At 40.8% G+C, this 26,170-nt stretch overlaps 2 protein-coding genes across 2 annotated transcripts; both read left to right on the top strand.

Moving 5' to 3' along the window:
* The first annotated feature begins 1,513 nt into the window (after positions 1-1,513).
* Positions 1,514-6,231, top strand: LOC129818506 (general transcription factor 3C polypeptide 5-like). Its single transcript, XM_055874462.1, has 8 exons — positions 1,514-2,233; positions 2,505-2,745; positions 2,845-3,043; positions 3,374-3,569; positions 4,918-5,022; positions 5,542-5,656; positions 5,804-5,884; positions 5,970-6,231. Exons 5-8 carry the CDS (start codon positions 4,918-4,920, stop codon positions 6,134-6,136), a joined length of 468 nt encoding a protein of 155 aa, XP_055730437.1. The 5' UTR covers positions 1,514-2,233; positions 2,505-2,745; positions 2,845-3,043; positions 3,374-3,569; the 3' UTR covers positions 6,137-6,231.
* LOC129818503 (bile salt-activated lipase-like) lies at positions 6,188-25,739 on the top strand. The gene is made up of 12 exons (XM_055874459.1): positions 6,188-6,268; positions 19,009-19,090; positions 20,585-20,735; positions 20,912-21,031; positions 21,205-21,402; positions 21,697-21,827; positions 22,404-22,511; positions 22,601-22,715; positions 22,931-23,117; positions 23,385-23,585; positions 23,703-23,912; positions 25,288-25,739. Exons 1-12 carry the CDS (start codon positions 6,234-6,236, stop codon positions 25,451-25,453), a joined length of 1,704 nt encoding a protein of 567 aa, XP_055730434.1. The 5' UTR covers positions 6,188-6,233; the 3' UTR covers positions 25,454-25,739.
* Positions 25,740-26,170: the final 431 nt, after the last annotated feature.

The following is a 26,170-nucleotide window of genomic DNA, read 5'->3' as shown; positions in this document are numbered from 1 at the left end:
GTGGGCTCCAATCAAGTTGTAGAAACATCTCAAGGATGATCAATGGAAACAAGAGCTCAATTTCGAATCTCATAGCAAAGGGTCTGAATACTTATGTCAATAAGGTATTTATGTTTTTTATTTTTAATAAATTTGGAATAAATTCTAAAAACCTGTTTTCGCTTTGTTATTATGGGGTATTGTGTGTAGATTGATGAGGAAAAACATTACATTTAATCCATTTTAGAACAAGGCTGTAAAGTAACAACATTTTGAAAAAGTCAAGGGGTCTGAATACTTTCCGAAGGCACTGTATGCTGCTGTTACTGTTTATTATCTATCCTGTTGCCTAGTCACTTTATCCCTACCTATATGTACATATCTACCTCAATTAACTCGTACCCCTGCACATCGACTCGGTACTGGTACCCTGTGTATACAGCGAAGTTATCGTTACTCATTGTGCATTTATTCCTTGTGTTATTATTTTTCTATCATATATATTTTTTTCTGTCTGTATTTTTGTGAATGGCCCGTAAGCATTTCACTGTTAGTCTACACTTTTGTTTACAAAGCATGCGACAAATACATTTTGATTTGAACTGCACTTAAAAATCAACATTTCTTAGATTTTTCTCAGAGCTCAGAAATGGTCTCGTAATGCGTTTTGAGCATTGTTATGGACTTAGAACATCCAATTTTGTTGTTTTATATTTAAAAAAGTGTGACTTTGAGAGCAAAAACCTGGGGGGGAAAAAAAAAAAAATCTGAATCCTGTGATTTTCTGACTCTGCCTCATTCATCTGTTTCAACAGTAGGCCTACTGTTAGCCTACTTGCACAGTACAGCTTGGATTTGCCTGACTGTGAAAGACCACGTCTTATTGGATTTATAATTTTAGGTAATTCCCGAGTGTATGTCAATGTTTCTCACAAAATCTTTCAAACAGGGCGCCTTTCCTTCACCGGGCAGGTTGATTGTGAAATTTTGGACAAAATTATAGTTTACCCATTTCTCCAGGCACCACTACACCAATGCTCCCCTAGTCTGTTTTTTTTTTACTAATAAACAAAAGGGAAATCTGAGGACTATACCATTTCAGAACCTTGGATGTCACAGACAACGTGGTCTCAGAGCATTTCGTATTATTCTGTACGTAAATCCGAGACACTACATTTTGTATGGTATGTATTAATCCATCATTTACTTTGTATGATATGTTACAAATTGTAATTCGTATGATATGTTATGTATTGCAATTCATACACTATGTGCAATAATTAAATTGACCCTTGCACTCGTTCTAAACAACGCATTTTTTTTTTAAATGGCAAAGTGTAAAGTCTACCAAACGCAGTCCACTCTGTTTTTTAACTGATTCTAGTTTTGGTGACAAAAAAGTTTACGGAGATAAAATGTTTCACAGATTAGAGAATTAGCAGAATGTCGGCAAAAATCCATATGGTCCATCTATTCCCACTTCCGGCAACTGGACTTCCTCTCATCACCATATTTGATAGTGAGTGGAAACGCCAACCGTATGCTTAACATTTATACATCCGGTTACATATCTGGCTCATTGTTCTATGTGGTTTATCCTTGTAGCTAGTCTGGCTCTCTACTGGCCCCGTTTGGCTTAAAATTGCTTTACACACTTTAGGTCTTGAGGTTGAGGTGAGTTCTAGCACGAAATATAACCTCTTTAACACAATTTTTCGATTATACCTGGGGTTTTATTTTAACAAAACAAACTATGGTCTGACATCAAACATACTGATAGGCCTACAGCTTCAATTGCTAAATTCATCCAGGTCTAACAATTCTCATTATTTGGTCGGAACTTTAAACACGTCCAATTGTTTCCACCCGTAGGAGTTTATTGGTCGAAATGTTTGAATTGTATACAAACCAGAAAACCAAAATTCTATCTGTGAATTATGTTGCTAATTACCCAGCATACGGGCATTTAAATAACATACTCGGCTCAAACGGCGAAATTTATTTCTCCAAAGGTGAGATGGCCGCATCGGGGCTGGACGATTTGAATTTTACAATGAAAGCGATAACCGGCACGCGCCAGTCAGGCTCGGGCAGCGCAGGCGATTAAGTTACCACTGTCGGTGGGGTGCCTGGGAGCTCGGCGACTCTTTCCCTATCAGAGGACAATAGACTCGTTTGTGTGGAGTATCCAGGGATTATCTCCAATGTGGACAATATGCTGGAAACTATTGGGGGTATACAAGGGGTGTCCAAGGTGAGCAACCTACACACGTCAATCAACGCATGCGCGACTAGTCAATCACTTGATAGCTGTTACTCAGCTTGCAATGTTTATGGATGTATAGCTAGCTAGTCCTGATTGGCTATGTTATAATTCACACCGTATTCGTTTACTGTACTAACTGAGGTGATAGTGCAACTATGCAAACCTGCTTACATGATATGTTGTTGTTCCCATACTCACCACCACCATTTGTATTGGTCTGCTGACTATTATAAACTAAACAGGAAATGTTTCTCTACAGACCTATGCTGACCCCAGCAGGCGGTTGGAGCTGCGCTTTCGTCCCAAGGACCCGTTCTGCCACCCTGTCTGTGGAAATCGTTTCCCATCCACCAACCTGCTGCTGCACGTGAAAAGGATTTTGCGCAAAGGCAACCCCAAGGAATCTCAAATCAACATGGACATCCTGGGAGTCATTGAGACAACATACAAATTCCAGGGTTCAACTTCCTAAACCCAAACACTTGACCCATTATATCACTGTATGATTCCTTTCCATTGCCTCCCTACTTTGATCTGTGCTGTTATAACTTTTCATTGTGTATTTGTTGATGTATGTTGTACATTGTTTATTGTTGCAGGGATGGCTAACTTCCAGTATCTTGTGGTGCATTCAGCAAAGGACAGCTCGCATACATCCCTCTACAATAAAATACTCTTGCGTAAAGCGGAGAATAATGAGTTCTTTGAGCAGCCTATGTCCCTCTTCATTCCTCCACCCATCTTCTCTCGCCTGGACAGTGCTGTGGACTACAGTTACCGACCTGAAATCCAACACAAGTAAGCAGGGGCACTGGGGCAGGCGTGTGAGCAACACTACACACAGTTTCACCCTCATCACAGGTAGTGTGATAATTAAGCTCAGAAACAAATATGCCAAAGGACATCAACATGTTATGTAGTGTGTCAGCAGTAATGCATTAGAATTCCCCCCCAATAACGTTACACAACGACGTTTTTAACAACAGGAGCAAGAAAGGAAGCCCGTTTTAAAGATGCCAGTGCTAATAGATATGGCCATTAGTCAACCCATAGGGGTGCCATGCAAATATCTGTCTGTATTGATGAATATTAGCTAAAAATCATTGTTAACTTATCTTCCATGCATAGAAGGATATTGACCCCCGACAGTATCCTGGAATAATTTGATTGGTTTGATTCGAGCCCGTCGGCCTCACAACGCCATCTTCCTCAACTTTGACGACAAGAATGTCCCCGCGGAGCCCCTGGAGGCTGCGAAGTTCAACTGGAAGAGGGTGTGTGTTCACCCCAGTGACATAAAGGTGCAGAGGAACAAATTAATAAGGTCAGTATACTTTGCATTGGGCTTCTGAGGTTGTTACTCTGTTACTTTTTTCACAAGCCGATGTGAAGTCTGCATGAACTGGTCACACACAAGGGATGATGTTTTCACGTTTAAAAAGTTTTCGTATTATTGTTTAACCACTATGGAATCGGTGTCCCTAAACCCGGGACGGTTGTTGCTAACGTGCGCTAATGTGATTAGAATGACATGTCCAATTAACAGTAGCTATTACAGTGAAAAGACACCATGCTATTGTTTGAGGAGTGGACAACAACAAAAAAATTATCACGGCAACTGGTTTGATACATTCACCTCTGAAGGTAAATAATGTACTTACATTCAGTAATCTTGCTCTGATTTGTCATCCTGAGGGTCTCAGAAATAAAATATAGCGTAGGTTTGTTTGATCAAGTCAATTTTTATGTTCAAATGTAGGAACTGGGCTCTACAGTTTGACCCCTCTGCTGTCTCTGGCTCCATACCCACCTGCCCGGCCATCTAGATGTGTGACAGTTAGTGTATAAGCTAATGATCGATCATGTGTGACATTCCTGGGAGTGTGTAAACCTAAAATAATGTATTACCATAGCATTTCTGTATGTTCTCTATAGTTAAGTACTTGGAAATGTATCAATTGACCAATTCGGCACATTTGGGCAAACTCCTGGCAGACTTGATACAAAATATTGTGCAGTAATGTAATTCTTCCCTGGATCAGTCTGAAGATTTTCACACACACTGCTGCTATCTGATGGCCAAAATCTAAATTACACATAGATTCCAATCTGAAAGTTGTCTTGCATTTCAAAGATAATGGAACAAACCCAAAAAATAGAAAACATGTTTTTTTGTTTGTAATTTCTTTTACCAGATCTAATGTGTCATATTCTCCGACATTAAGTTCACATTTCCACAAACTTCAAAGTGTTTCCTTTCAAATGATATCAAGAATATGCATATCCTTGCTTCAGGTCCTGAGCTACAGGCAGTTAGATTTGTGTATGTCATTTTAGGTGAAAATTGACAAAAAGGGTACGATCCTTTAAAAGGTTTAACACTGATGCGTTAATCACAGATGCAAAGGAACATAACTTTTTTTCAGTTTGAGCCTTTCTTTTTTCTCCTAATGCTATTTCAAGACCGACGCGTTTATTTGAGTGTTAGCCCATAGGCTAGTTTGTATTTTATCTCTATGATTTAGCCTATACTCTTTACATCTCCATATATAGATGTTTCTACAGTATATGCCCATGGAAATGTACACCTATAAAGTGTTACTTAATAATGTTGCGTACATTGCTTTGGTGTCCCCTCTGTGTTATCTTTTCCCAAACCACATTGTGTGTAGATGTTTGAGAGCTGGCCCATCTGGTCCCGGAACTCGGTCAAGGCCAACCTGGACATCCACCCATATAAACTGAAGCTGCTGCTCCCTATCGTGGCCTACTACATGGTGAGGAGATCTAGACCGCCAGTGGTATTCAAAGTCGGGTATTGGAAATTGCAATGGTGTCACCATGTAAAAGAGTTGGATAAAAATTTGAGCGTATGGGACAATATACACACTTTTTTTTAGATAATTTGAAAAAGACAATTTGAGTAAATGTATTTATTACTTCTCTCACTTTTGATTAAAGAATTTACATTTGAATGAATTGAAGGTTATTTGTTGATGTTAAAATTGAAACATACTGATTTTGACTTAAGGTTGTGTCATGGGATTCGGGGCGGTGCCGGCAGAAATTCTGGCCCAAAAAATTGGGTCCCCGACATCTCTCAATTTACATGCCATGTCCTGTTCAATTCCAGAATTCACTTCAATTGAAACTCTTGTGAAGTGGTTGACGGGGAGAAGGAGAAAGGGAAGAGAAACAAAAAGTGGCTTATTTAGTCAGTAGGATATAAAATTAAAGCAAATTCTTCATAATAAACTCAAATTTCATCCAAACCTGACATGTGTGTTTCCCCTAAGGTGACAGGCCCCTGGAGGAGCCTCTGGGTGAGGTTTGGCTACGACCCTCGCAAGACAACAGAGGCCAAGAAATACCAGGTGCTGGACTTCAGGATCCGCTGCAGTACCAAGCACGGTGAGGAGTGGGGGCAGGGTGGAGGATTGGTTCAAACTAATCGTAAGGGACTCTATACAATTTAATCCCACAGTCTTTGTTATTAATACAGTCCTCATGCTTTGTTTTATGAAACCCTGTCTGTTTCCCCCCTGTGACTGTCTTTAGGATATACTATAAATGACATGCCAGTGAAGGCCAAGAGGAGCACGTTCAACTATACCCTGCCAATCACACTCAACAAAGCAAGTGAGCAACTGGGCGTGTGTGTGAGACTGTGACTGTGTGTGTCTTAGTGATGATTGTCTCGCTAATGTCCCTCTTTGTTGTATAGGTCCCCAGGCTGCTAATGTTACAGATTTAGCCCCCGAGGGCCCTTCCGGGGGACATAACACTAATATAACCGGGTACCAGCTCAAGTTATTAGACCAAAGACTTCCCCACAACTTACTCACATGCTCTACATGTTACACTGTACTTATAAGAATAATGACACAGTAATAAAACCTCACATGCTAACTGCCCTCTACCCTGTCTTCTTTTTGTCCAGGAGTCGTCGTACATATTTCGAGATGGGACCCTGCCCCCGCAAAGGCAGATGTGCTATCTGCTCTGTGATTTGGACGTGCAGAGGTAGGATCCAACATGGAATAAGGGCGATTCCATAAGAGATTGGCCAAAGATATTTATTTACATTTTAGTAATTTAGCAGCTCTTATCCAGAGCAACAGTTAGTGCATTCATCTTAAGACACCTTAACATTTATGATGTTAAGAAAAGGTTTCAAATGACACCAATAATGGCTATGTCTACTGAACAAAAATATAAATGCAACATGCAACAATTTCAATAGTTTTACTGAGGTACAGTTCATATAAGGATATCAGTCAATCTAAATAAATTCATCAGGCTCTAATCTATGGATTTCACATGACTGGGCAGGGGCGCAGCCATGGGTGGGCCTGGGAAGGCATTCAGAATGTGTTTTTCCCCACATAAGGGCTTTATTACAGACAGAAATACTCCTCAGTTTCATCAGCTGTCCGGGTAGCTGGTCTCAGACGATCCCGCAGCTGAAGAAACCTGGGCTGGCATGGGTACACGCGGTTTTGAGGCCGGTTGGACATACTGCCAAATTCTGAACATTCAATTCTCTGGCAACAGCTCTGGTGGACATTCCTGCAGTCAGTGTGAAAATTGTAAGCTCCCTCAAACTTGAGGCATTGTGTTGTGACAACTGCGCATTTTAGTGGCCTTTTATTGTCCCCAGCACAAGGTGCACCTGTGTAATGATCCGGCTGTTTAATCAGCTTCTTGTATGCCACACCTGTCAGGTGGATGGATTATCTTGGCAAAGGAGAAATACTCACTAACAGGGATGTACACACATTAGTGTCCAAAATTTGAGAGAAATAAGCTTTTTGTGGGTATAGAACATTTCTGGAATCTTTTATTTCAGGTCATGAACATGTGACCAACACTTTACATGTTGTGTTTATATTTTTGTTTATGGGTAAGGCCAAAATGTCATGCATTTCCCAACTTTGGTCAATTATTTCTCAATAATCATTGTGGATACAGACTTCAAAGATATGCCTAACATCCTTCCCCCAAATGACCTTTCTATGGAAAGATCCAAAACATCAGAAATATCTTTGGGCGTATCTTGTTTGGAATTGCCCATAGAGTAGAAGTGGCAAAGATCTCTGCATTTTGTTGTCTGTTTGTGTCTAATGCTTCTGGCTCCTTGCTCCTGGCTCAGCATAAGAAACGTGGTTCATCGGAACGATAGCCAGGAGGAGGAGTGTGACGAGAGGGACGGCTGGTGTCTGTCCCACACCTCTGATGACCTCCGAGATATCATGTCCTCCATGATCAAACAGGTCATCCTAACACCGACGTAGCACTCCTATGGCCAACCTGGCCTGGAATCAAACCAGGGAGTGGGTCAGAAACCAGTCCATGGGGAATAGTTATTTAAAACAGGTGTTTTTGAGTGTGGGTTGAAGTGCAGGAGAATTTCAAAGACTGGGATAAAACTGTTACTAACAACCTGTTTTCGCTTTGTCATTATGGGGTATTGTGTGTAGATTGATGAGGATAGTTTTTTTTTTTTTTTTTTTTAATCAATTTTAGAACAAGGCTGTACTGTAACAAAATGTGGAAAAAGTCAAGGGGCCCGGAATACTTTCCGAATGCACTGTATCTGGTGTTGAAGTGTTAACTTCGGATATTTTCCATGCCAGTGCTGTGCGTTTTCCCTATGCTATGAGGTGCTAATAGTTTTCTCCCTACGTTTCTTTTCAGGGCTGGTTTTATTTTAATATTACCACCCACCAGAATGTCATTGTTTATTAATCAGAAATACCTGCACAGTTCGTCCTCTACGCAGGCAATATAAATCGGGTCTGTAAACGTATGTTTTTGAACCTCCACTTTTTTACCAGCAAATTATGATAATCCTTTGGGTAATTTGTCAAATGTCACTTATTTTTGCGTTAATCTGTATAAAAAATATACAGTGCCTTCAGAAAGTATTCATACCCCTTAACTTTTTCCACATTTTGTTGTGTTACAGCCTGAATTTCAAATTGATTAAATGTAGATTGTTTGTCACTGGCCTACACACAATTAGTGCTGTTGCGGTGACCGTATTACCGCCACACTAGCGGTCATGAGTCATGTAAGCAGTCAAATTCCATGTGATCGTTTAGTCACTGTAATTAGTCTTTTCCAAGCTCTGATGCTGCTGATGGTCATTAGTAGCCTAACAAACTTGCAAACTGCCTGGTACTCAGCACTCTATTGTCCCTCTAATCACTCAGACATCAATGCAAATGTGTATTTTTTTCAACTTTCCTAATATTAAGCACATTGTTTATCGTTACAACAAGAGTATAGCCTACCTGGCTGGCATAGAAATGAACCACAGGAAAAGCATCCTCCCTTTGCTATTTAAGTGCATAGATTACATGTATTTTTTTCCCGCTGCCCCTGTTTCGAGACAGGTGCATGATAATGGTCAATTCTAAATCAAAACAAATTACACACATATATTATATGTAAAGACAAGATTAATTCAAGAATACTCTGATGGGTGACAATATTAGCCTATCACTTGTGAATTAATATTATCACTTGTGAATTAATATTATCACTTGTGAATGATGCCCAGCATAAGAAAGTACCTTTTTTTGCGACTTTTTCTAATCATAGTCACACTCCTCATGTAGCCTAGCCCATAGGCCTATATGTTTTGATAAGGTTTGTATCACAACTAAAGTGGCCAAATAACTTCTTAAAATTAAGCACATTAATCAGCTTTACAAAGGTTTAGAGCCTAACTGGCATACATAAGCAGCGCGTGACTTTAAAGTTTGGGGAAGATAATTTTCACCATAAAAATGCACCTTTAATAATAAAAACATAATCGCATTTGCGGTCCCTTTTGATAAGGGTGTTTTCCCGCAAATGGAATATTCTCGCTAATAGCCTACTGCCATGTGCACACTGCTGCGCTTATAATGTGAAGAAATAGCCTAATAGTTTATCAACATTTTAAGCTAAACGTTCTTATCTGTTGCTTCAGCCATTGCGTAAATATGACATTTTTATGCTTGTGGTTGTATTAATTTGCCATTTATTGCACCCCACAACTATGTTTGGAATATTTATTTATTGCAGAGAATAGAATAGGTTGACTTTTGGACTATGTGGGATAGTAGATTGACATAGGCTAGTGTTTTTGCTGTTCGTTATGCCTACTCATCTTGTTGGCTGATGAAAAGTAAATGTGGACAGTTATTCTAGTATCTTCAATATACACCTCGGAATTGGATAAGGACTGCAGTTGCGTCCCCGATGTGTCTGTCTTCACTTGTAGCCTGTGAGAAAGACCCGATCACGTGATGGAGAGCCATGTGAGTGAGAGGCGCTTCGCAATGTGCAGCACTCCGGGAGAAGGGCACAACGCAGCACTCCATGCCGCAAAAGGCATAAATGCCACCGTGAAATTTGAGGCATTATCAAGTGCTTGTCAAATTGTGAATGAGAGACTATTGGAGTGTATACAGCCTGTGCAAAAACAAAGCAGAGCTCATGCCTTTTCAAGTTACTTTTTTTCAAATCATCATTAGTCTCATCATGCAGCTTAACAATGTATTAAAAATCAAAACATATAGCCCAACATTTGTAGAACAACTAAAGTTATATTAATAACTCTAAATTAAGCATATAGGAGTACCTATGTCTTTGTTAACCACTCAACACAGAATAGCCGCATGTGGGCTCTCCCTCATCGTTTGGACAAAATATTGATATTTTTATATTTTTGTTCAATTGTATTCTTCATACTATAAAATAATGCCTCGGAATTATAAGCTAATCTTGTCTGCTAAATGAACTAGTGTAGCCCACCGCCATTTGGCATAGCTTAACATAAGGATGACTCGGCGTATGCTATTATTTTCTTCTGAAATAGACTACATTTTCTTCATATCATGGTTCTTTAGATCTGTCTAAAATAAATAATGAATTCATTGTGAAGATGTAGGCTATATTACATTGATTTATTAGACTTTTTTAAAATGTAGATCTTCCAAAGGTCTGCATCAGTGGCTTGTAGGAAGCCAGGAGATGCTAAATGTGTTTTTTGTTAATTAACGGTCAATTACCTTGAGACCAACAGTTATTTGCTTGACAATCGCCAACTGACAAAATTTTGTGACCACCACAGCCCTACTGCACACAATACCCCATAATGTCAAAGTGAAATTAATTTACAAATGGAAAGCTAAAATGTCTTGAGTCAATAAGTATAAGTACCCCTTTGTTATGGCAAGCCTAAATAAGTTCAGGAGGGGGCCTCCCGGGTGGCGCGGTGGTCTAAGGCACTGCATCGCAGAGACTCTGGGTTCGAGCCCAGGCTCTGTCGCAGCCGGCCGCGACCGGGAGGTCCATGGGGCAACACACAATTGGGCCAGCGTTGTCTGAGTTAGGGAGGGTTTGGCCGGTAGGGATATCCTTGTCTCATCGCGCACTAGTGACTCCTGTGGCGGGCCGGGCGCAGTGCACGCTGACCAGATCGCTAGGTGTACGGTGTTTCCTCCGACACTGGTACGGCTGGCTTCCGGGTTGGATGCGCGCTGTGTTAAGAAGCAGTGTGGCTTGGCTGGGTTGTTTCGGAGGGCGCATGGCTCTTGACCTTTGTCTCTCGTACGGGAATTGTAGCGATGAGACGAGACAGTAACTACTAATAATTGCATACCACGAAATTGGGGAGAAAAAGGGGGTAAAAAATAAGTTCAGGAGTAAAAATGTGCTTAACAAGTCTCACATAAGTTGCATGGACTCACTCTGTTTGCATTAATAGTGCTTAACATTTTTGAATGACTACCTCATCTCTGTACCCCACACACAATTATCTGTAAAATCCCTCAGTCGATTCAAGTCTTTTTTTAAAGCAGACATTGAATATCCCTTTGAGCAAGTTATTAATTACTCTTTGGATGGTTTATCAATACACCCAGTCACTACAAAGATACAGGCGTCCTTCCTAACTCAGTTGCCGGAGAGAAAGGAAACTGCTCAGGGATTTCACCATGAGGCCAGTGGTGACTTTAAAGCAGTTACAGTTTAAAGGCTGCGATGGGAGAGAACTGGATGGATCAACAAAATTGTAGTTACTCCAAAATACTAACCTAATTGACAGAGTGGGAAAAAAGGACACCTATACAGAATAAAAAATATTCCAAAATGTGCATCCTGTTTTCAATAAGGGACTAAAGTAAAACTGCAAAAAATGTGACAAAGAAACAAACTTCATGTCCTCAATACAAAGCGACAAATTCACCTTTCAGCAGAACAATAATATGGACAAATATACACCTGGAGTTGCTTACCAATACAACATTGAATGTTCCTGAGTGGCCTAGTTACAGTTGACTTAAATCGTCTTGAAAATTAATGGCAAGACTTAAAAATGGCTGTCTTGCAATGATCAACAACCAACTTGACAGAGCTTGATTGAATGTAAAAAAAATAATAATGTGCAAATATTGTACAATCCAGGTTTGCAAAGCTCTTAGAGACTTACCCAGAAAGATTCACAGCTGTAATCGCTGTGAAAGGTGATTCTAACATGGATTGACTCAGGGGGTTGAATACTTATGTAATCAAGATACGTTAGTGTTTTTATTTTTGCATTTCTTTTTAAAACAAATGTTAGAATTTCTCTTCCACCTTGACATTAGAGTATTTTGTGTAGATCGGTGACAAAATGACAAATCCATTTTAATCCCACTTTGTAACACAACAAAATGTGGGGGAAAATGTGTGAATGCTTTCTGAAGGTACTGTATATTTGGTAAAATTGCATGTTATATGACTGCATTTTGGAACCCCATCACCCCAAGATTAATGGTTTTGACCATGCTCCACTACTTTGATTGGTGCAACTAGAATCACAAGTGTCTATCCTATAATGAAAAGTCACCCGTGGAAAAAAATCCACAAACTTCTATTTTCTGCTGCTGTTACATTTGCATTTGTGTTTCGTGTCCGATGCGCTCAATGTGTTGTTCCATATAATTTGCGGCGTGCGTCATGAGCAAAGTCATTGTAGCCCATCATTTACATTTTAGTAATTTAGCAGACGCTCTTATCCAGAGCGACTTACAGTAGAGTGCATACATTTTTATTACATTTTTACATACTGAGACAAGGATATCCCTACCGGCCAAACCCTCCCTAAGCTATGCCAATTGTGCGTCGCCCCACGGACCTCCCGGTTGCGGCCGGCTGCGACAGAGCCTGGGCGCGAACCCAGCCCAGCCTGGGCGCGAACCCAGAGACTCTGGTGGCGCAGCTAGCACTGCGATGCAGTGCCCTAGACAACTGCCCCACCCGGGAGGCTGTATTTCACTTCCCCTAGCTTTGAGGAACATGGCATGAGCACGGGCTGACGACTCGGGATCCCGAGTGTCGCAGTGATCTAAGGCACTGCATCTCAGTGCTAGAGACAACAGAGCCTGGTTCGATTCTAGGCTGTATCACAACCGGCCATGATTGGGAGTCCCATAGGGCAGTGCACAATTGGCCCAGCGTCGTTAGGGTTTGGCCGGGGTAGGCCATCATTGTAAGTAAGAATTTATTCTTAACCGACTTGCCTACTTAAATAAAATAGCCTGTTAGCAGCCTACCAAACGTTGCACTGTGTCAATTACAATGTAGAAAACGCATCTCTAGTCGAAACTACTTAATATTTGTCTATCCGGATTTGCGGCAGCAATTTATGAAAGATGCCAGAACTTTGGAGATAACAATAGATGGCAAAGTCAAAGATACTGGTTTCCCCTATCTATCTATGGCAAAGTTTTCCCTAAATGCTTATGAAGAATCCAGCTCCAGAACAAGCCATAGTCTAACCAGCTAGCTAATCTTTCAATACGGTGTAGCAACAACTGATAACATTAGCTAGCTACGTAAGGTTAGTATGCCAGCTAGCTACACTGATAGCTGTCAGTGCCGTACTTGTTATTATTTCTCCACTCCACACGGAAATCACCACCGTAGCCACCCCTAATTTGTGAATATGTATTAGCAGCCTACATCATTCTTCGGAGGTGGAACCTAAACGACAATTTAGGTGCTATAGGACAGGAATTACATCTTAATAAGGGCGGCATTGCCCTCTGGTGGGGTTCTTTAACAAATTAATATTGGGAGTTTTGTCTAGGACATCCATCATTGATACATTGTATATGTGTTTTCTGTAGCACCATACCCTTCTGGGCCTGAAAGTTTTGCTACCAGGCAAAAGGCCCCAGAGAGTGAAGACGATGGTGATGAAGAGGAGGAAGATGAGTTTCATCCCTCAGAGGGAATTGACGACGAGATGGAGACAGATGCTGGTTTATATGTGAGAATGGAAAATGTCCATACCTACCCTGACAGAAATGGATTGTGGAATTGTACAAACTTGCTTAATTCACTGTAAAAACATACAATTGTGTGTATTTTTTTATGTTTCCAAATTAGTGTCAATTAATATGTTTAAAAGGGATACTTCATATTCATCTCCAGCACCACCCCAACATCAACATACAGTATTTGAAAATGGTGTGTTTCTATGTTTTGTTACGAAGAATATACAGTTGAAGTCGGAAGTTTACATACACTTAGGTTGGAGTCAATAAAACTCGTTTTTCAATCACTCCACAAATTTCTTGTTAACAAACTATAGTTTTGGAAAGTTGGTTAGGACATATACTTTGTGCATGACACCAAGACAAGTAATTTTTCCAACAATTGTTTACAGACAGGTTATTTCACTTATAATTCACTGTATCATAATTGCAGTGGGTCAGAAGTTTACATACACTAAGTTGACTGCCTTTAAACAGCTTGGAAAATTCCAGAAAATGATGTCATGGCTTTAGAAGCTTCTGATAGGCTAATTGACATAATTTGATTCAATTGGAGTTGTACCTGTGTATGTATTTCAGGCCTACCTTCAAACTCAGTGCCTCTGCTTGCCATCATGGGAAAATCAAAAGAAATCAGCCAAGACCTCAGAAAAATATCTGTAGACCTCCACGCGTCTGGTTCATCCTTGGGAGCAATTTCCAAACGCCTGAAGGTACTTCTGTACAAACAAAACAATAGTACGCAAGTATAAACACCATGGGACCACGCAGCCGTCATACCGCTCAGGAAGGAGACGCGTTCTGTCTCCTAGAGAGGAACTTACTTTGGTGAGAAAAGTGCAAATCAATCCCAGAACAACAGCAAAGGACCTTGTGAAGATGCTGGAGGAAACGGGTACAAAAGTGTCTATATCCACAGTAAAACAAGTCCTAACTGACCTAAGACGGGGAATTGAAAAACTGAGTTTAAATGTATTTGGCTAAGGTATATGTAAACTTCTGACTTCAACTGTGTTTTCAATGACATCAGCGGTGTGCATCATGTGATTTTTGACCAATTGTGAGTAGGCATTGCCTACTAATTGGTTGTCATTGGAAACACTTATCTTTCTATTTTTTTTACCATAGAAATGGGCTGTTTTCACATGATGTTGGGGTGGTGCTGGAAATGAATATGAAGTTGAAAAATTGGGAAGTTTCCCTTTTACGTTGAGCAGTGATCTTTCCTGTTATTGTCCACAATGGAAAGATCAATTGAGGAGAAGTGTATCAGTTATCAATAAGCTATCAGTTGGGTAGCTTATCTGGCTGTGCACATAACCATAACCAATGGAAAAGGCTACACGAAACACACCTCCAAAAATCTGCTATCTAACTCTGTCACCATGGATATTTCAGTCCATGCTCAAGGTCACATACATTGCCTTCAAAAAGTATTCCCACCCTTGACCTTTTCCACATTTTGTTTTCTGATAGACTGAATATAAGAGGTATTACATTGAGATTTTATCATTAATCGACACCTAATACCCCATAATGTCAAAGTGGAATTTTGTTTTTAGACAAATTAATAAAAAATGAAAAGTTGAAATGTCTTGTGTCAAGTATTCAACCCAATTTATGGCAAGCCTAAATAAGTTCAGGAGTAAACATTTGCTTAAAAAATCACATAAGTTGCATGGACGCACTGTGTGTGCAATAATAGGGGTTAACATGATTTTTATGAATGACTACCTCATCTCTGTACCCCACACATGCAATTATCTGTAAGGTTCCTCAGTCGTGTAGGGAATTTCAAACAGAGATTCAACCACAAAGACCAGGGAAGTTTTCCAATGCCTCACAAAGAATGGCACTGATTGGTAAAAATAACAAAATGACCGTTCCACAGGTGAATATTCATTAATTGTTTATGGTTCATTGAACAAGCATGGGAAACGGTGTTTAAACACTTTACAATGAAGATCTGTAAAGTTATTTGGATTTTTACAAATTATTTATTTTATATATTTGTGTGTATGTGTATACATACAGTGGGGCAAAAAAGTATTTAGTCAGCCACCAATTGTGCAAGTTCTCCCACTTAAAAAGATGAGAGAGGCCTGTAATTGTCATCATAGGTACACTTCAACTATGACAGACAAAATGAGAGAAAAAAAATCCAGAAAATCACATTGTAGGATTTTTAATGAATTTAGTTGCAAATTATGGTGGAAAATAAGTATTTGGTCAATAACAAAAGTTTATCTCAATACTTTGTTATAAACCCTTTGTTGGCAATGACAGAGGTCAAACGTTTTCTGTAAGTCTTCACAAGGTTTTCACACACTGTTGCTGGTATTTTGGCCCATTCCTCCATGCAGATCTCCTCTAGAGCAGTGATGTTTTGGGGCTGTTGCTGGGCAACACGGACTTAACTCCCTCCAAAGATTTTCTATGGGGTTGAGATCTGGAGACTGGCTAGGCCACTCCAGGACCTTGAAATGCTTCTTACGAAGCCACTCCTTTGTTGCCCGGACGGTGTGTTTGGGACCATTGTCCAGCCACGTTTCATCTTCAATGCCCTTGCTGATGGAAGGAGGTTTTCACTCAAAATCTCACAATACATGGCCCCATTCATTCTTTCCTTTACACGGATCAGTCGTCCTGGTCCCTTTGCAAAAAAACAGCCCCAAAGCATGATGTTTCTACCCCCATGCTTCACAGTAGGTATGGTGTTCATTGGATGCAACTCAGCATTCTTTGTCCTCCAAACACGACGAGTTGAGTTTTTACCAAAAAGTTATATTTTGGTTTCATCTGACCATATGACATTCTCCCAATCTTCTTCTGGATTATCCAAATGCTCTCTAGCAAACTTCAGACGGGCCTGGACATGTACTGGCTTAAGCAGGGGGACACGTCTTGCACTGCAGGATTTGAGTCCCTGGCGGCGTAGTGTGTTACTGATGGTAGGCTTTGTTACTTTGGTCCCAGCTCTCTGCAGGTCATTCACTAGGTCTCCCCATGTGGTTCTGGGATTTTTGCTCACCGTTCTTTTTGATCATTTTGACCCCACGGGGTGAGATCTTGCGTGGAGCCCCAGATCGAGGGAGATTATCAGTGGTCTTGTATGTCTTCCATTTCCTAATAATTGCTCCCACAGTTGATTTCTTCAAACCAAGCTGCTTACCTATTGCAGATTCAGTCTTCCCAGCCTAGTGCAGGTCTACAATTTTGTTTCTGGTGTCCTTTGACAGCTCTTTGGTCTTGGCCATAGTGGAGTTTGGAGTGTGACTGTTTGAGGTTGTGGACAGGTGTCTTTTATACTGATAACAAGTTCAAACAGGTGCCATTAATAGAGGTAACGAGTGGAGGACAGAGGAGCCTCTTAAAGAAGAAGTTACAGGTCTGTGAGAGCCAGAAATCTTGCTTGTTTGTAGGTGACCAAATACTTATTTTTCACCATAATTTGCAAATAAATTCATAAAAAATCCTACAATGTGATTTTCTGGATTTTTTCCCCTAATTTTGTCTGTCATAGTTGAAGTGTACCTATGATGAAAATTACAGGCCTCTCTCATCTTTTTAAGTGAGAGAACTTGCACAATTGGTGGCTGACTAAATACTTTTTTGCCCCACTGTATATGTATACACCTATCTATCTAGTGTCACAATTTCTGACATTTAATCCAAGTAAAAATTCCCTGTTTTAGGTCAGTTAGGAACACCACTTTATTTTAAGAATGTGAAATTTCTGAATAATAGAGTGATTTATTTCAGCTTTTATTTCTGTCATCACATTCCCAGTGGGTCAGAAGTTTACATACACTCAATTAGTATTTGGTAGCATTGCCTTTAAACTGTTTAACTTTGGTCAAACGTTTCGGGTAGACTTCCACAAGCTCCCCACAATAAGATGGATGAATTTCGGCCCATTCCTCCTGATAGAGCTGGTGTAACTGAGTCAGGTTTGTAGGCCTCCTTGCTCGCACACGCTTTTTCAATTCTGCCCACAAATGTTCTATAGGATTGAGGTCAGGGTTTTGTGATGGTCACTCCAATACCTTGACTTTGTTGTCCTTAAGCCATTTTGCCACAACTTTGGAAGTATGCTTGGTGTCATTGTCCACTTGGAAGACCCATTTGCGACCAAGCTTTAACTTCCTGACTGATGTCTTGAACTGTTGCTTCAATATATCCACATTTTTCATCTTCATGATGCCATCTATTTTGTGAAGTGCATCAGTCCCTCCTGCAGCAAAGCACCCCCACAACATGATGCTGCCAACCCCGTGCTTCACGGTTGGGATGGTATTCTTCAGCTTGCAAGCATCCCCCCTTTTCCTCCGAACATAACAATGGTCATTATGGCCAAACAGTTCTATTTTTGTTTCATCAGACCAGAGGACATTTCTCCAAAAAGTATATTTGGACCCCATGTGCAGTTGCAAACCGTAGTCTGGCTTTTTTATGGTGGTTTTGGAGCAGTGGTTTCTTCCTTGCTGAGCGGCCTTTCAGGTTATGTCGATATAGGACTCGTTTTACTGTAGACATAGATACTTTTGTACCTGTTTCCTCCAGCATCTTCACAAGGTCTTTTGCTGTTCTGGGATTGATTTGCACTTTTTGCACCAAAGTAAGTTAATCTCTAGGAGACAGAACGCGTCTCCTTCCTGAGCGGTATGACGGCTGCGTGGTCCCCTGGTGTTATACTTGCGTACTATTGTTTGTACAGATGAACGTGGTACCTTCAGGATTTTGGAAATTGCTCCCAAGGATGAACCAGACTCGTGGAGGTCTACAATTTTTTTTCGGAGGTCTTGGCTGATTTCTTTTGATTTTCCCATGATTTCAAGCAAAGAGGCACTGAGTTTGAAGGTAGGCCTTGAAATACATCCACAGGTACACCTCCAATTGACTCAAATGATGTCAATTAGCCTATCAGAAGCTTCTAAAGCCATGACATCATTTTCTGGAATTTTCCAAGCTGTTTAAAGGCACAGTCAACTTAGTGTATGTAAACTTCTGACCCACTGGAATTGTGATACAGTGAATTATAAGTGAAATAATCTGTCTGTAAACAATTGTTGGAAAAATTACTTGTGTCATGCACAAAGTAGATGTCCTAACTGACTTGCCAAAACTATAGTTTGTTAACAAGAAATGTGTTGAGTGGTTGAAAAACTAGTTTTAATGACTTCAACCTAAGTGTATGTAAACTTCCGACGTCAACTATATATATATATATATATATATATATATATCAGTTGAAAAATAAACATTTCATGTACTGTACCAGAGCCCACCATGGGAGCCCTCCCAATTTTATTTTTCTCTGTTACCATCTGTCTGGGTAGAGGGGAAGATACGTGGCGGTAACTATGACTCAGGGTAATGGACATTGTGAAACCCTAGCTGGAACAGAACAGATGGGAGGGGTCTCCTGTATAAAAGTTGTGCTTACAGGTGTCTCTGGACCAGCATGATGAAGACACTGGGTATTTTGGTTGCCTCTGCCCTGTTCCTGGGGTCCGCCTCGGCCGCCACTGTAAGTCCATTTTAGTTTATTTGGTGTAATTAAAGATTATAATTTTTTTTTTATTCTGAAACCCATTTCCAAACATGATATTTGTTAATAATGTAGGTGTTTTAATGTAGCTATAATGTGTTTTTAGAACTATCTGTGGTTTTGATCACCTTATAGAGGTAAAAATGATACAGTAGAAATATACAGTGAGCTTAAAGTATTGGAACAGTCACAAATGTTTTGTATTGGCTCTACTCCAGCACTTTGGAAGTGATACAATGACTATTAGGTAAAAGTGCAGACTGTCAGCTTTAATTTGAGGGTATTTTCATCCATATCGGGTGAACCGTTTAGAAATTACAGAGTCCCCCCATTTTAGGGGACCAAAGGTATTGGGACAAATTCACTTGTGTGTTCAAGTAATAAAAAGTTCATTATTTGGTCCCAAATTCATAGCACGCAATGACTACATCAAGCTTGTGACTACGAATTTGTTGGATGCATTTGCTGTTTTGATTGTGTTTCAGATTATTTTGTGGTAAATAATGTACTGTCATTTTTTTGTCACTTTTATCGAAAATAAGAATAGAATATGTTTCTAAAAACTTCTACATTGATATGTATGCTACCATGATTACAGATCATCCTGAATGAGTCGTAAATAAGGAGCGAGAAAGTTAGACTCACATGTCATACCCCCAAGACATGCTAACCTCTCATTTTACAATAACAGGGGAGGTTAGCAGGGGGGTGTATCTGTTATTATCTATTCTTATTTACAATAAAAGTGACTCAAATGACAATACATTATTAACCATACATTTCTATGGGTCACAAAATAATCTGAAACACAACCAAAACAAACAGCAAATGCATCCCACAAATTTGTAGTGTCACAAGCTTGATTTAGTCATTGTGTGCTATGAATATGGGACCAAATACTTTAATACACAAATAAGTGAATTTGTCGTAACACCTTTGGTACCCTAAAATGGGGGGACAAAAAGTGCTGAAATTTGTAAACAGTTCTCCCGATATAGATGAAAAAACACTCAAATTAAAGCTAATTGTCTGCACTTTAACCTCATGGGCATTATTTCAAATTCAAAGTGGTGTAACATAGAGCCAAAATATTAAAAAATGTGTACATTTCCCAATACTTTTGGAGATCATTGTAGTTTCACAAATAAAATAGGCTAAATATGAAATTGTTTATACTGATAAAGTAACCAATAGTGAAACACAAAGGGTTAAGAACTTCACCTGCATTTGTACTCGCACTGCAGGTTTTTGACATCTTTATCATTAACAGGTTGATAAGCAATGTGAATTCAACAGCTGAACACCTTTTTTGCAACAGTTCACTAATAGAAAAACTCAAAACAATGACACCACTACATGCATAAAACAACAACACTGAATACATTTGTGCATAATAAAAACAGTTTCACACTTGCATATATTACTGAATGTGTAATGAGTTGGTATCTGCCCTTTTGGCGTGTGCATTTGTAGCTTGGAGTGGTGTACACTGAGGGAGGCATGGTGAAAGGGAAAAAGGTCAATTCTGATGGACTCTTACGCACCATGGATGTCTTCAAAGGAATCCCCTACGCTGACCAGCCTGGCATTTTTGAGAAGCCCAAGCGTCACCCTGGATGGGATGGTGGGTAAAAAACTAAATGCCTCCAATGTCCATCCATAAAGCAAGGAAAACAATTTAGTAATACAGAAGCAGATTGTAAAATAAATATTGGACATCCATATTGGACCATATCAGACCTTAGCCTTCCTAACACTCATCTCAGTTGACTGACTGATTCTCCTTGTGTCTCCTTCCAGGTGTTCTTAAGGCTACAGAGTTCAAGCCGAGGTGCATGCAGCTGAACTTGCTCCAGTCTGACACCCGTGGCCAAGAGGACTGCCTTTACCTGAACATCTGGGTCCCTCAGGGCCTCAGTGGTATGTAACATTCACCTGTGTCTTTCACCCGTACCTGTCACAAGAGTAGGATGTCTTTATCCACATATCAAAACATCATACAGTATGGTCTGCTGATGTTTAATAATACTAATAATAATATAACTATGGTGTAATTCTGCAAATGTATTGAAATATATCTCCTCCCTTCCTAGTTTCCACTGGGCTGCCAGTCATGGTTTGGATCTTTGGAGGTGGTTACCTGGTTGGAGGCTCTATGGGCGCTAACTTCTTGGATAACTATCTGTACGACGGGGAGGAGATTGCAAATAGGGGCAATGTCATCGTGGTGACTCTGGGTTACCGTGTGGGCACCCTGGGCTTCCTCAGCTCTGGAGATGCCAGCGGACCTGGTAGGTATCAACCGAGGCTTTGCCTGGCTGGCTAGGTGGGTGGTGGGTGGGCGGGTGGCTTTGGTATGATCTGTGCCGCATCAGCTGATGTATGACATTGACCTTTTCTTCATGTAGTGATTCTCAGGTGACTGAATCCACTATATGATAATACTGATTAAGAATACGGTGTTCATCTGACCTTTAATCATCAACTGGCTCTCAGAAACTTTTGCCATTCTGTGGGAGCCAGGTGTACAGTATGTTAGTAGGGAGAGTACTGCTGCTGGCTCACAGAGCGGTCTTCCATGTCAGGTAACTATGGTTTGTGGGACCAGCATGCTGCCATTGCCTGGGTGAACAGGAACATCCGCGCCTTCGGAGGAGACCCCAACAACATCACCGTCTTCGGAGAGTCTGCAGGCGCTGCTAGCGTCAGCTTCCAGGTGTGGGACTAAAAAGAGAACTAACAGTTTTAATACAAAGCTTTCAGGGCAAAGGTAGTCATGTCGAAGTACAAAAAAGGACATTACAATGATGTTTCTTCAGTCTCAATGTTATATACTCTTCATTATAATATCATTATTAATCAGTGTCATCCTGTCATAAAACATAAGTTTACTGTCACAGTGTGTAGTTTCTGGTAACTCGTGTCTATGACATTAGTTTATTACATTTGATACGTTTAACAATGAGAACAGGGAGACTTCTGATACCTTATTCTGAACCACGATGTCCTGTACAGAGTGATGGTCAGCCGAGTTCCTGAGACCTCTGTGATCTAATAAACAGGGTGATGGAAAACACTTGTACTTTAGACCATTTTAAGTTGTACCTTTTTCGATTGTTAGATACAGTATATGAAAGCATTAACCAAGGTTCCTGTTATGATTGTAAGTAAAGATACTGTAGGTAAGGATATGGCTTTCGGCTTGTGTCCTCCGTCCATAGTATTAACAGATTAGCAAATGCAGAAAATGCAATGTACTAATTTGAGTTTGAATGTACTTTACTCCCCACAGACGCTTTCTCCCCATAACAAAGGGCTGATCCGCAGGGCCATCTCCCAGAGTGGCGTTGCTCTCTGCCCCTGGGCCATCAACAACAACCCTCGTGCCTTTGCAGAGATGGTATGTGTACTTCAGTAACATTGGGGGGTATAAAACTGACAGAGATGCATGTTGGTTGTTAAAGGGTGGTCTCATCCTCCTCTCTTTAGGTTGCTGGGAAGGTGGGCTGCCCCATTGATGATCAGATGATGGCCTGCCTGAAGCTCATTGACGCTAAGGAGCTCACCCTTGCTGGTACCCTGTCCCTGGCTGGTTCTCCCTCCAGTGAGTATTCACTGAGGTTACTATAAGGGGCTGTGGCACACTTTGAGAAAGATGCTAAGGAAGTTGCGGTTTGCATGCATTGATGCCTGTATAGATGAGCATTAGCCTGAAGCTCACATATCTCCTCAGCCCACCATTTTACACAGGAATTTGGTGATGGCCATGTCCTACCCATAGCGTTAAAAGGTATATATTTCTCTGCCTGCCTCCTCTAGACCCCATAGTGGGCAACCTGGCCCTCTCCCCAGTGATCGATGGGGACTTCCTGCCTGATCACCCAGGGAAACTGTTCCACAATGCTGCTGACATTGACTACCTTGCAGGGGTCAACAGCATGGATGCCCACCTATTCACTGGATTAGATTTACCCGCCGTCAACAAGCCAATCGCTAACCTCCCTCTGTGAGTGACTTTGGGCTGATTGGTTACCTGGGAGGAGGAGGGTAGTCTGTTCAGTGTTGGCCATGTGCATTGTGTAGCTTAAATGGGACAGCAGATGTACCCACAAAGCATTTTATAGAAGCAACCAAGTCTAACTAACAAGTAGGAGTAGAATAAAACATGTATTAAAAAGAATAGGGTTATCAGTTTGGGCAGGTCCCTAACACAGTTGGCTTAAGAAGGGGTTGTTAGATCTCTTGAGACTAATCTCTCGCTTCCTCACTGAAGGTCAGATGTGAAACTGCTCCTGGGTTCTTTGACTAAGAAGGGAGAGGCCTCTATCAATAGCGCTTTCGCAGAGTACACGGCAGACTGGGGAGATAAGCCCAGTCAGGAGACCATCAAGAAGACTGTTGTTATGATCGAGACTGACTACGTCTTCCTGGTTCCTACCCAGGCTGCTCTCTATCTGCACGCCTCCAATGCCCAGTGAGTCTACCTCCTTGTTACTCTAGCACAGCCTTTCTCCCCTAGTATGTGCTGTTTCCTATCCCAGCGTCACATATCGGATATCTAATCATTCCCCCTCTCCTTGCCCTATCCCAGATCTGCACGCACCTACTCCTACCTGTTCTCAGAGCCCAGCCGCATGTCCGGGATAGTCCTACCTTTCCCCAGCTGGATGGAGGCTGACCACGCTGAGGACCTGCAGTTTGTGTTCGGCAAGCCCTTCACCACGCCCCTGGCATACTGGCCCAAGCACCGCAATGTCTCCAAATACTTTATCGCCTACTGGACCAACTTCGCCAGGACCGGGTAAGAAAGAGCTGCAAAGCAATCATATACAGTAATCACACCCTGTGGGGGATATATGTCTATATATATATATATATATATATATATATATATATATATATATATATACACACACACACACAGTATCAGCCAACCTGTGGGCACACCAACTCATATACATTGTAGAATAATAGTGAAGACATCCAAAGTATGTATTAACACACATGGAATCATGTTGTAACCAAAAAAGTGTTAAACAAATCAAAATAGATTTTAGATTCTTCAAAGTAGCACCCTTTGCCTTGATGACAGCTTTGCACACTCTTGGCATTCTCTCAACCAGCTTCACCTGGAATGCTTTTCCAACATTCTTGAAGGAGTTCCCACATATGCTGAGCACTTGTTGGCTGCTTTTCCTTTACTCTGCAGTCCAACTCATCCCTAACAATCTCAGTTGGGTGGAGGTTGGGTGATTGTGGAGGCCAGGTCATCTGATGCAGCACTCCATCCCTCTCCTTCGTCAAATAGCCCTTACACATGATAGTGCCACTAAGCGCAAACCAGATGGGATGGCGTATCGCTGCAGAATGCTGTGGTAGCCATGCTGGTTAAGTGTGTCTTGAATTCTAAATAAATCACTGACAGTGTCACCAGCAAAGCACCCCCACACGTCACACCTCCTCCTCCGTGGTTCACGGTGGGAACCACACATGCAGAGATCATCTGTTCACCTACTCTGCGTCTCACAAACACACGGCGGTTGGAACCAAAAATCTCAAATTTGGACTGATCAGACCAAAGCACAGATTTCGACTGGTCTCATGTCCATTGGTCGTGTTTCTTGGCCCAGGCAAGTCTCTTCTTATTATTGGTGTTCTTTGGTAGTGGTTTCTTTGCAGCAATTTGACCGTTAAGGCCATATTCACGCGTTCTCCTCTGAACAGTTGATGTTGAGATGTGTCTGTTACTCTGAAGCATTTATTTGGGCTGTAATTTCTGAGGCTGGTAACTCTAATGAACTTATTCTCTGCAGCAGAGGTAACTCTGGGTGTTCCTTTCCTGTAGCGGTCCTCATGAGAGCTAGTTTCATCATAGCACTTGATTTTTTTTTAAGAATATTACATTTGTTTAACTCTTTTTTGTTTACTGCATGACTCCATATGTGTTATTTCATAGTTTTGATGTCTTCACTATTATTCTACAATGTAGAAACAGTCAAAATAAAGAAAAACTCTTGAATGAGTAGGTGTGTCCAAACTTTTGAGTGTGTGTGGCAATTTAAAAGAAAATACCATTTCAAATTCTAAAGTGATATTATCCTCACGAAAACGATGATAAATCGAAGTTTCCCACCATTATGTTTTTCTTACCATCCTCAACCCCTTTCCCACCACAGAGACCCCAACAAGGGGGAGTCCAATGTGCCTGTGACCTGGCCTGCATACACCACCTCTGGACAAAAGTACGTGGAGATCAACGCCAAAATGAACAGGAACTCCGTCCATGAGAAGATGAGGGTGCGCTTTGTGAACTGGTGGTCTAACACCCTTCCCTCCATCTGAGGTAGTTCTCACTGAGCACAGGCTCCCTGATGCATAATTGACATCATGCTACATTCACAGCTATACAGATTGGTCTTATTATGTCACAAATAAATGCAAGGCTACTAGTACCACCAGATGGATTTCTGATTGTAACCATTTTTTCTTCATAAGTAAATTAATGCAATTAAGAAGTCTACCCTGTTGTCTGTTTTTAGTACTGTACAGTCACCAGTGAAAGGTGTTTTTGTTTGTATTTATCAAGAAATGGTTGTATATGTACATTATAAACTCCTTACTATATATATATATATATTTATTTATTTTGTATATCAAATACCGATGGTGATAGAAATAGTAGCAGGTAGACCTATTCACCCAAGTTGCATCAGAATTTACAGTGGAGTTGTTTTTCTCTGATTAGTTGCAGTACTTATTTTTGCCACCATAGATCACTGACAATTTACTGAAGGAATTTAGTTCAATCCGAGATTAGATGAGTTGCTCAGAGTCACTAGTGGTTTGCCATTTTTTGGGAAGAAGGTGCAGTTAGAACCAGAGCCTATAAACTGAAAAACCCTATTACAGAATCTTGACTAGTGGCATGAACGCGTACCCAGCTTCAGCCCAGCTTCAGCCCAGCTTCAGCCCAGCTTGCAGCTTGAAACAAAAAGGGAATCAGGTGCTTAGCTGAGGGACTTGAAAATAAATACAAATATACTTTACCACAGGACACTT

Source organism: Salvelinus fontinalis, chromosome 21 (genome assembly GCF_029448725.1).
Source record: "Salvelinus fontinalis isolate EN_2023a chromosome 21, ASM2944872v1, whole genome shotgun sequence".
NCBI lineage: Eukaryota > Metazoa > Chordata > Actinopteri > Salmoniformes > Salmonidae > Salvelinus > Salvelinus fontinalis.
This window is presented reverse-complemented; position numbering and strand designations above follow the sequence as displayed.

What these genes read in the sequence shown, in the direction of transcription:
- LOC129818503 (XM_055874459.1), top strand. Translation starts at nt 6,234, where the DNA reads ATGTGCTATCTGCTCTGTGATTTGGACGTGCAGAG. An exon ending in GGTCCCTCAGGGCCTCAGTG is followed by an intron (nt 21,032 to 21,204) that starts GTATGTAACATT and finishes CTCCCTTCCTAG; the next exon opens with TTTCCACTGGGCTGCCAGTC. An exon ending in CTGCTAGCGTCAGCTTCCAG is followed by an intron (nt 21,828 to 22,403) that starts GTGTGGGACTAA and finishes TACTCCCCACAG; the next exon opens with ACGCTTTCTCCCCATAACAA.
- LOC129818506 (XM_055874462.1), top strand. Translation starts at nt 4,918, where the DNA reads ATGTTTGAGAGCTGGCCCATCTGGTCCCGGAACTCGGTCAAGGCCAAC. An exon ending in CTATCGTGGCCTACTACATG is followed by an intron (nt 5,023 to 5,541) that starts GTGAGGAGATCT and finishes GTTTCCCCTAAG; the next exon opens with GTGACAGGCCCCTGGAGGAG. An exon ending in AATCACACTCAACAAAGCAA is followed by an intron (nt 5,885 to 5,969) that starts GTGAGCAACTGG and finishes TTTGTTGTATAG; the next exon opens with GTCCCCAGGCTGCTAATGTT.